The sequence below is a fragment of the Trematomus bernacchii genome, unplaced genomic scaffold (assembly GCF_902827165.1).
Source record: "Trematomus bernacchii unplaced genomic scaffold, fTreBer1.1, whole genome shotgun sequence".
NCBI lineage: Eukaryota > Metazoa > Chordata > Actinopteri > Perciformes > Nototheniidae > Trematomus > Trematomus bernacchii.
This window is the reverse complement of record NW_022987764.1, coordinates 83,572-95,088: the sequence shown is the minus strand read 5'-3', so window position 1 is coordinate 95,088 and position 11,517 is coordinate 83,572. Positions and strand designations below refer to the sequence as shown.

Genomic DNA, 11,517 nt, shown 5'->3' with positions numbered 1-11,517 from the left:
AAGAGTTGCGACAGCGGAAGTCCAAAATGCTTGATTGTCTCGTGGTGGTCTCTTTATAGGGCTTTGCTTCAGTCATACTCATACAGGGGCTGTTTCTCAAAGTTGAGGACGCTTCCTTGGTAGGACATGTCCTTCCGAGTCAGGTCCTTCAGAGGCGAGGCAAGAATCCTTCCTAGCATTCGGAGAACGAAGAATGGAACAGGCTAGCAAGTGTGCAGGTGTGCGTCATATGAGAGGCCCCGCCTTAAATTGAGCGCGATTTGTTTGAAGACTCATAACTGATTTGCGAAGATCGAAGATGTACTTGAGTAACTGTATTTTGTAAAAGGATCATCTCTCCAGGAGAGAACCACTAAACTAACATAACACGTCTCCTTCTGTTTGCAGCCTTGAAAAAGTCCTGGAGGATAAGCAGCCATAAGAAAATCATAAAATCACCATCACCAATCAATAATACAATGTGTATTCATATATCATACTTGATGTCTGCAAACCTCTTTTACACATATTGGTGCACATTGTAGCATAAACCACAAATATCAAGAAAAGAGGCAAAGTCAAAACAAGGTTCCTTTAAATTATTTATTTGGAGGCTCTGAAGGATCCTTCCTTGACATTGAGAAGCAGCCACAGTATAGGAAAAGCAATTACAAAAACTTTAAAAATAGAAAAGCATTTCCTTGTGTGTGTGGTTTAGGCATGGATGTACAATAAGAACTGGAAACAGCGTCGGAGGCGGGGTCTCGTTCTTTCCTATGAGAGCTGCTCATTGGCGCATGAAGGCAAAATGGCCCAACTTTTGAGAGAGCGAAACGTCACAGATTACCCGTCATGCCTGGCTGCCAGAGCAGAAGTACCCGTATGTGCGCTCACAGAGCATGCGCCCCTTAAGCCCCGCCCCCCGAGCTCCCACTCTCGGCTCACTAGAATTAATTGAGAGAGAAAATAAATCTAGATTTGGCTTTTAGTGCATTTTATAACTTTAACAACCGAATGATTCTAATAAAAAAGTATCCACCGATTTACAGACGTCTCTTTCCCCATGTTAGTCAATGGGAAAAATAATTTTTGGGCCGGGTGACGTCACGGACTGATACGGAAGTTGCAGTACCGCCGTTTGGACACAAGGAATATTGGGCACAGAGTCCGGCGCACTTCCTGGGGGCTTGGGTTTAGGGAGGGCGGCACCCTATCGCCCCCTATGGGCCAGCCGCCACTGGGTAGAAGTACAAAGTAGCAAAGATATTGAGATACTCAAGTAAAGTATAAGTACTTCAGAATTGTACTTAAGTACAGTATTTGAGTAAATGTGCTTAGTTACTGAACACCACTGGGTTTAATTCACTACCTAAGTATATTGTATTTACATTCACCAGCACAAACAGGTACAGGTTTTTACAGTTTGATAATACAAAACAAATAAAACTCCAAATCGCATGCCTTGGTACCAAATGCCCCAAAATCCCAAATCGTACCCAGAAGTCAGTACCAATTGGTAAAATAAGAACAAGCCCTTATTTTTGTCATGACCCGGCTCCTATGCCTGACAAAAATGTGAAAGGATCCAATGGATGCTGGTAAATTAAAGTATTGTATGTAATAAAGTAAACATGTACTTGAAAAAAAACTCAAGCTAACACCAAAGGAAGGCCGATACGGGTAGATGCTCTCAGGAGGGAGTCCAGGAGAAAAGAGAGAAGGAAAGTGGCCTTCGCTCAGAATCTGTGTTACCTTCAAGGACAAGTGGAAACATGTACAGGTAACAAAACAGAGGACTAGGACTTCAACTGTCACACACACTCCACAAGGTTTTTCCTCAGCTCAAGTTGAGCTCTTCGTAAAGATACGGGTCCAGCTCACGGAGAGCATTGATCAGAACCCTGCTGGCTGCAGCTCCTTTTCTTCGCACCGCGTCCACCACCTCTCGTGCTCCGCCATTTTGGAGTTTGGTTCTGGCCGACGTCATTTCAGATTCGGTGATCACTCCAGACTCAAAGAGTTTATCCAGAAGGTCGTTCAGGACAGTTGGAGTCACTCTTCGAATGAACTCTGTCCGAACTGAGAGCAGCCTCTGGTCTGCTGGGACGCTGCTCTCTGCTGGGACTCTGCTCACTGCTGGGACTCTGCTCGCTGCTGGGACTCTGCTCGCTGCTGGGACTCTGCTCTCTGCTGGGTCTCTGCTCTCTGCTGGGACTCTGCTCTCTGCTGGGACTCTGCTCTCTGCTTGGACTATGATCTCTGCTGAGACGCTGCTCTCTGCTGGGACTCTGCTCTCTGCTGAGACGCTGCTCTCTGCTGGGACTCTGCTCTCTGCTGGGACATTTCTCTGGGACAATTCATGCCTTGGATCTGGAAGATAAACAGGGAAAATATTTTTGTTAACCAACAATCACATTAAACAGATCTCTTAAAAATGTAAGTATCTCGACATTCCCAGAGGTGGATTTCTGTTCACTTAAAGTTATAATATGTAACATTTCCTGATTAAAATGGATAAAAACTCCTACAACTGTATTATTTATATTTTGTTGAGTTGTGTAAGCATAAGAAGCTGAAGACTACAACTCCCATAATGCCACGCTGTTTCACCACTGCACAACACTAGTTTTTATTATGGTTTTAGAATATAACAGGTTGTGAGTTTAATGTAGTAATGATGCGCCGCCATGGAGCCTTAATAGAGAATGCTATGAGATGGAGCTTTAGAGTTATCCAGTCTATCACTGGGTCTGAGCTCAGGTGGAGTCTTTACCTTCCAGTGACACGCGACAATCCCAGACTACGTTTCCACCTTGGTCCTTGACCTTCAAATCCACTGTCTCTGTGCTCGTCGTCAGGGTAACTAGAAATGTCGGGTGGTAGTTTGGTCCAAACCTGGAATCAAATCTTTTACTCTGGAAACCAGAAGCAGAAGTTAAATGTTTATCTGGATCTTTCCTGATTGTGAATCCACATGCAGATAAATGTGTGTTAATGATCATTGTGTTTCTTTAGAGGAGTATCAGTGACTCACCTGAGGCTGAATGAAGAAGCCCTCAGGTTCACAGTGCACACTGTAACTGTGATCAATGTCCAGCTCACAGTCGGAGGAGATTGGGATGTTCACAGGCAGAGCACGTCTGTGTTTAACAACCTTCAGAAACAGGACATTTTGATCAATTTAAAACAACATGTTGACAGACCTGCTCTACAGAGATATAAGAATTACAATCAATTAAGAATAACATCATGAGGACATATGTGAGTAGATTAATTAAAGTGTATAGGTTAGATATTTTTGGTTGAAATTCCAACTGGTGCCCAACCAGTCGATTCCCAGTCGAGGGGAGATTACATTACATTGCATTTAGCTGACGCTTTTATCCAAAGCGACTTACAATAAGTGCATTCGACCAGGAAGATACAAACTTGAAGAAAACAGAATCATATAAGTACATCAGGTTTCATAGAGCCAAAACATTTCAAGTGCTAATCAACTGGCTTTAGATAAGCCAGTCATTTATTAGTATATAAGTGCTTTGTTAGTAATTCTATGTTAGTAATTCTATCGCTCGAAGTGGAGTCGAAAGAGATGAGTTTTCAGTCTGCGCCGGAAGATGTGTGAGCTTTCTGCTGTCCTGATTTCAATGGGGAGCTCATTCCACCATTTTGGAGCCAGGATAGCAAACCGACGTGTTTTTGCAGATGGGAACTTGGGTCCCCCTCACAGTGCTGGTGTAGCGAGCCGTTTGGCCCATGCAGAGCGGAGTGCACGTGCTGGTTCCCAGTCGATCGCGAGATGTGTCTAAAAATAGAACAACAATATTCTGTTTTATCGTTAATGTCCTATAACATAATCTTCCTGTGCCAGAATAATGCTCTTGAACGCATCAAAGCTTTGTGATTGGCGCGACCCCATGTGTCGGGGCGTGGCTGGTGGGCAGTGGGCACTAGTTAGCTGACGTTGTCCGTGGCAACAGGAGTGACAGTCCGCACACACACAAGACCGCAATTATGGCAGAAGCAAAAAAGCCCAAAATATATAATTTTCACTCCGAGTGGGAGGATGATTATTTTTTTGTTTATTCCAATTCAAAGTCCATCTGTCTCATCTGCAATGCGAGCGTGACTTTACCGAAGAAGGGTCATTTAGAGCGGCATTTCAAAACGGTGCACAAACGCTACGAGACGGAATTCCCTCCTAATTCTGCCCTACGCTCTTCTGTTCGTTGCGTGCATATGTAACAGAATTAAACATGTGAAAACATAATTATAAGTTTGTGAATGTTTAATTCATAATAAGTTGTGCATTTTAAGAGATGAGATTGTTTCATTTGATATTTAAAGTTTTGTTTCCCGTGGGAACACCGTCCCGTTGCACGTCTTTGTTTACTTCCGGTATGTATTTTCCACCCTCCGCGGACTGGCCATCTGGAGAATCTGGAGAATCACAGAACGGCCGGTCGTCAAGGGCCGGCTCGATTCGCTGACGGGCTTCATTTTTTATGTTTTTAAAAGTTGCACCAACAGAGGTCCAACAGCAGCGAGCCTCCCTCCCACTTGACAGTTCGCTAGCACTTGGTAAAGAAAAAGGTTGGGCACCCCTGCCCAACTGCCCTGCCCCGAAAAAAGAAAAAAAAATTATCTTGTGCGCTCGCTTTTACACACCGCCTTCACTGTGTGTGTGTGTGTGTGTGTGTGTGTGTGTGTGTGTGTGTGTGTGTGTGTGTGTGTGTGTGTGTGTGTGTGTGTGTGTGTGTGTGTGTGTGGTGGGGAAATATTTTCCAAGGCCCATAACTTTGACCCAGTTTATCAGTTTGTACTGACCTCACTGAGCACAGGCACCTGTAGCCTTGGCGGACACAATTAGTCACATGAAGGAGGGTATAGGTGGGATAGTAGTTAGTTTAGATTTAAATAAAGCTTTTGATAGGGTTAGTCATGGATTTTTGTATAGAGTGTTAGAGAAGGCAGGATTTGGGAAAAGATTAATAGGGTGGGTAAGGAGGATTTATAGTAGTGCAGTCAGTTGCGTTAAAATTAATGGGGTGTTAACCAATGTGTTTAAGTTAGGGAGGTCGGTCCGGCAAGGATGCCCTATCTGATGCCCCTTTCACACCGGCGCTTTTTCCTGTTCACACCGCAGCGGCGCCGCGTCATAGCTCCGGAATGCGGTTCACTTCCAGCTCCAAAATATTGTCGGTCTAGAGGCAAGAGCTTCGGAGCTATGACGCGGCGTCGCTTACGTCTCTCTTACGTCGAGGCGTGCAGGAAACTAAACCCACCTCCCCTGAACATGGGTCGACTGAAGAGTCTCGTCATGCCTGCCTACAAGCAGTAGTGCTGAGCAAAGTGACTAGAAGGCAACCACACACTTATAAAAAAAAACACACTTTATAAAGTCAGGCAACACTAACCAGGCTTCGTGTGATTCTGTTTATTTGTACCTTACTTTGACCATCCGTTCACTGTTATTGATCATTGTGGAGAGCAGGCAGACGTTTTGTTTGTTATTATAGCAGCTATCGGATGGAATCCATACATGGGCTGCACAGGTTGTCATGTCCGACTATCACAAGTAGAATCATAATGAAAAATACGCAGGTAAAATGTGCCTGTAGAAAACGGCTTAGCAAGTAGTCAGTTTAGCTTCGGTTGCTATGCTAACATCACCCATGTTATACCAGAGAAACTTTCATAACAGCGTTGTGATGCCAAACAGCGTCAATTCAGACTGACACACATTCACGTAAGGGGAACTGGGGATATGTATCAGCTGCTTGTGTGACAGTCAGACAGTGAATACTTTAGAGCCGTGTGAGCTAACCCGGAGCTAACGGGAGAATAAACTCCTGTGGAAGAGCAGCCAGCACTGCAGCGGTCGGTAAATGCCGCTGAAACACATTAATAAACAATGAACCACGGCACTCTGGAGAAAAGTATAAGGTTGGAGAAGTCGTTATTTAATTTAATCTGGCTTCGTATGATTAAGCAACACAGTCTCACGGAATTTCGTGTTATAGTCACGAAATTAATCTATTGATTCGTGTTCACCAACACAATTTCGCCATTTTTTTCGTGTCACACAGAACGATTTTAAAAGCAATGTAAATAATAAGAAATTAGAAGGAAAAAGACATTTAAAAAAATACAGATTTAAGTATTCTGACACAGAACGATTTTAGAAGCAATGTATTTATATTGGTAGTATGTTTCGTGCCTGCACCAAATAATAACAAATTAGAAGGAAAAAAAGATGACATAAAATACAGATTTCAGTATTCTGAGGCTCTGAGCCATTTCTTTTCCTCACTGACGGCAACAAAACTCAGACATTATACAATTTAAAATAAAAGGGATAGGGTTAGGCTTAGGGTAAGATATTGAGTAAGAACATGTTTTTATGAACCACACAGCTTCTGGTCTCCCAAGACCCGACCGGACAAAAAGACGTGTTGCAGGCACGAAACATACTACCAATAGAAATACATTGCATTTAAAATCGTTCTGTGTGACACGAAAAAAATGTGAAAATCGTGTTGGTGAACACGAATCAATAGATTAAATTAATTTCGTGACTAATAACACGAAATGCCGTGAGACTGGGTTGGATTAAAAGCAACACGATCATCGACCCGACGCAGTCCCCCCCGTTGTTGTTGTTGTGAGCTCCGTTGGGGAGAAAATCAGCGATGTAAACGGTGACGTCATGACGCAGCAGCGGCAGCTGGGCGGTGTGAACAGAGCGGGAGCTGAAAAGGGAAACCGGAGCTGAACCAGAAAAGCTCTAGCTAGGAGCTAGAAAGGGAAAAGCGCTGGTGTGAAAGCCGCATCAGCAATGCTGTACGCGCTGTCAGCCGAGCCCCTCGCGACTCTGCTGCGGCAAAACAGGTTTATTAAAGGAGTGGAGGTGCTAGGAGGGGGGGTTAGTTTAGTTTATCAGTATGCAGACGACACCACCATTACCGTTAAAGATAGGGAAAGTGTTAGGGAAGTGTTGAAGACAGTCAGTTTGTATGGTAGGGCATCAGGAGCTAGGGTGAATTTAGATAAATCAGAGATGATGTACATAGGACAGGTGAGGGATAGGAGTTGTGATATAGGGTTGAAGGAAAATAAGGATTATTTTAGCGTGTTGGGGATCAATTTGGGGATTAAAGATGTGGAGGGTAGGGACAGACAGTATGTACAGGATTCTTACACCTTTTCCAAAGTCAAATTCAAGCACTTTTCAAGCATTTTCAAGGTGCATTTTCAAGCTTTTCAAGCATCTTACAGCTGTTGTAAATTACATATTTATATACACATACTTATACTCAAATGATTATTTCCCTACCTCACATTAAATCAGATGTTCTTTATGCTATAAACAACCAAATGTGTGTTTCATAATAGCATTCTACATGAGGATGAAAAATTAAAAATGTTAGAAAAGAAAACTAAGTTTAATATTTCAAAATGTGTGTCCTATCTGTACGTAGACTGGGCATCCCATATAACCTGGCTGAGCCAATATAAAACAATCAGCCAAATAACTTTTCAATATATTATTGATTACTATTTTTGAGGTACTTTTAGGTTGGCAGTAAACACAAGTCAGAGGTAAATGGTGTACTTTGACTCCACTACATGTATTTAATACCTTTAGTTACTTCACAGATGTGGATGAATGATGTGAAATATAATCAAGTGTTAAATCAGACTTTAGTTCCACCTGGAGTAAATTCACAAGCTACTCTGTAGTATACAAAGTCATTGAAACTAGCTGCAACTTTACCAGCTTTGATAACACTTTCATGATCAATCATTATAAAACATATCATATACAATTATTAGGGATGCTCCGATCGCCAATTTTGGAGCCGATCGCCGGAATCAGTATCGGCCGATACCGATACCGCTCTCTTTTCCTCTCTCCCCCTCTCTCCTGACAGCCCGTCAGTATCTCCTGCAGCTCACTGATCCAGTAATGAGTGACCCGACAGTGAAGAATAAATATATTTATAACTAGTTTAGCTTGTTCCAGAGGTAGATCAAATAGCTAAGTGTGTTAGGTCTAACTCTTAATGTGTGTTCTGCTCCGCTCACCGGTCCGTCACAGCGGGTGGAGCTGCAGGATTTCTGCTTCACACACACGTTGCATACCGCTATTTTATTGTCATTTTCGGACACTTAAAATACTGCCAGACTAGTGAAGCCATTTTGGCGAGCTTGTTTTGCCGCGCACAGAGAAAAGTGTCATGTATTTTACATGCAACGATAGCCTAATCTAAAATGCTCTACTATGGCGTACCTTTCGTGTGGTGTGTCGCTCGTCAGCGCAGACTCTCGCATCGTTATTGTTGCACACTTTGCAGGAGGCTACTCTTGGGCTTCGCTTGACCCTCGTCTTAGCCATGGCTTGTATTTGTCTTCTGCTAGCCAACGCTCGTTGAAACGGCAACCTCCTGGCATACTGTCATCTATCACTCATCAGAATGCCCAGGTCACACACGTAACAAAAACACTTGCCGGTTACGCGCATTGCGCGGGAAGGCCGGAGCGGAGCCGTTTTATGTAAAAGCGAAGCAATTAAGCGCGCTCCGACTTCTTTATTTTCTTTTAATCTAAAAAGCGAGGTAAAGCATTTACAATTTCAAGCACTTTATCCCAAATTCAAGCACCATTCCCAAAATTCAAGCACTTTTCAAACCTTGAAAACACCTCGTACAATTTCAAGCATTTTCAAGGATTTCCAGCACCCGTACGCACCCTGTATGTAGAGTTAATTAATGGAATAGTGAAGACGTTGAGGTTTTGGAAGATGAGGGGGCTTAAGTTGAGGGGGAAGATAGCTGTAGTGAATGGGTTAATCATGAGTAGGGCACTTTATATAATGACGGTTTTAGATGTGCCGGATAGTGAATGAAATAGATAAGATAGTTAGTGAGTTCATATGGGATGGGAGGGGGGTAAGGATAGCTAGAGAAGTGTTAGAAAATGAGTGTAGGGATGGAGGTTTACAGCTGATAAACTTAAGAAGGAAAATTAAAGCAATTAGGATTAAAATGATGGTTCGCTATTTGGGAAATAAGGAAGATCAGTTATGGAAAATATTCTTAAAGGAACAAATAAATAAATGTGGAGGATGTGGTGATAGTGCTATTTTTATGGTGCTAAGAAAGGGGATGTTGAAAGGTTTGAGTGCTTATCAAAGGGAAGTAATGAGTGCATGGTGTGAGTTTTTGAAGTATGTTAGGTATGAGTGTGTGAATGTGCAGCAGGTGTGGGAGCAGCCGATCTTCCTTAACCCTAGGATCACTCATGAGAAGTGTTCCTTATTCAATCTGCCGATGTGGAGAGCGGGGATGAGGAGGGTTAAGGACTTAGTTTTAGAGTATGTACCAGGCTTTATGAAGGCACAGGTGATAGTGGATGAGGTTAGGGAAATAGATGAAGTGATGTATCCAGGGACAGCTGAACGAATGATGGAAGAAATCAAAGATGGAATGCCGAGTGAATGGTTAACAATGATTGAGAGTGAGATCGTTATAGGAAAGGAGAGTGTGGTTGATTTATTTGTGGGGAAAGAGGATGTCAATGTTAAAATAGAAGATGTTAAAACAAAAAATATGTATAAATGGTTAAAAGGGGATGTTATTAGGAGACCTGCATCAGAGAGAGTATGGACGAGTGTTGTGAACGGTCTGACTGGAAGAAGAATGTGGGAGAATGTGAAAATTAAATGGAACAGTATTGAATGTGAACATTTTGATTTTTTGTTGAGACATAATAGGGTGTTTAACAATCTGATAATTAGTCATTTTGAGGAAACTGTTGAGAGAGAGGGTGATGTTTGTAGAGACCAGGTTGAAACATGTTTGCATGAGTTTGTTGAATGTAGAGAGCTTGGTGTTTTTTTTGGAAGGATGAAAGAGTTAATTGGTAGATGTTGGAATGAATGGTATGTGAGAGAAATGGATTGAAAGGAGCTGTGGCTGTTTGGTGTGATTGAGAAGAAGGATGAATGCAATGTGAATCTGTTAAACTATGTTCTGAGCCACGCCAGGCGTGCGGTCCAGATAAGGAGGAACATTGCCCATTTCGAAGGTAAAATGTCTGACGTGTGGCACATAATGAAGAGGACAACAAAAAGGGACATAAACCTTGTTCTCATACACGTGAAAAATGACATATTTTGTGAGGATTTTGTAAATGGCAGCAAATTAATTGAGATGGATGAGGAGGGAGCTTTGTGCTTCAACTTTGAAAAGTGACATAAGACACACTACTTTTCAGTGAAATAATGACAGTATATGTCATTTTTTGTATGCGTTTCATACATTATATGCAGAAAGTACTTTATGTAATTGTGATGAACTGTTAAATGTCTATTTTTGATAATAAAAGATAAAAAAAAAAAAAAAAAAAAAAAAAGTAGGGGCTTGGACTGTGAGCTGTAGGGTCCCCGGTTCAAGTCCCCGAACAGACGTAAAATATGGAGTGTGGACTGCTACTTGGAGAGGTCCCAGTTCACCTCCTGCCCTGCCGTGGTGCCCTTGAGCAAGGCACTGGACAACCCCCCACCGTGCATTTATGTGTGACCTTTAAAGAGGGTTTCATCCCTCCAATTCTATTCTATTCAGTAGGGAGCCTGGGGCCACAACTTCTCTGTGGAAACAGCTGTGGTTTAAAACAAGCATTTAGGCTGATGGTGAGCACATTACCTCCTCCTCAAGGACGTTGTTCTGCAGCAGAAACACATCCAGTATTTGTTCCACTCTGCCCGGGGGTCGTAGGAACAGCAGAATTTTTCCCTTTATTCGCCACTTTAGAAGCCTTCTCAATTTATCGATGATAAGGCCAAAGGAAGAGAGGTGAAGCACCTTCACCACCACGTGAGTGTGTGTGACCTCCAGCGGCTCCAAGATGCTCAGGCCTTCATCAGTGATGTGGACGACAGACAACAGGCCGTCCAGGAGCAGCGCTGTGGAGCAAAGAGCTGGTCATCTGTTGCATTGCTGCTAACACAGCTTCATCATCTTCAATGTCACACCACTTTAGCTCAGAGCTAATGTTCATCTAATGTCATTCACTTTGGAGCCTCACTGGGATGTACCAGTTTATGTCCTTCACCTTTTATTTGTAATGTTTAATTATTGTTCCGTCCCCTTGTGATCTTTCTGGATGTGAGCGTGCGTAATTATTTTCTCATTCACAAGACTGCTGAAATGTTTGTAATCTGCAGCCAGAGCAGCTTGACTGTGTCCGGTCTCATGTCTGAGTGATTCTCTAGATGTGTGAAGAGTTCTCTAAAGCTTTTAGGGCGTAGAAAGTCTAACTTATAAATGTTGTTGTCTGTCGTTTTGTTTTGTACATGCTTCAGCCAGACTGACAATGTAAAGAGCAGAAAGAGCAAGAGATGGATAACAAAGTCATAATTAATCAAACTGCTAGCTGAGAGTGAGAGTTAGCGTTGAGTTAGCACTGTTAGCAGCTAAACATGCTGTGGACTGACAGGTCACAGTTTAAATGTCTTTAATATCCAGTGAGGAGACT

General features: G+C 42.7%; 1 protein-coding gene across 1 annotated transcript in view; it reads right to left on the bottom strand.

Annotated features, from left to right (window-relative positions):
- Positions 1-1,114: 1,114 nt before the first annotated feature.
- LOC117496658 overlaps positions 1,115-11,517 on the bottom strand; it is a gene marked incomplete at its 5' end in the record, with an annotated part of 90,585 nt that continues 80,182 nt past the window's right edge. Inside the window, one exon of the mRNA XM_034148375.1 lies at positions 1,115-2,349. Coding sequence (XP_034004266.1) covers positions 1,817-2,349 — 533 coding nt within the window. The remainder of the gene's footprint in view (positions 2,350-11,517) is intronic.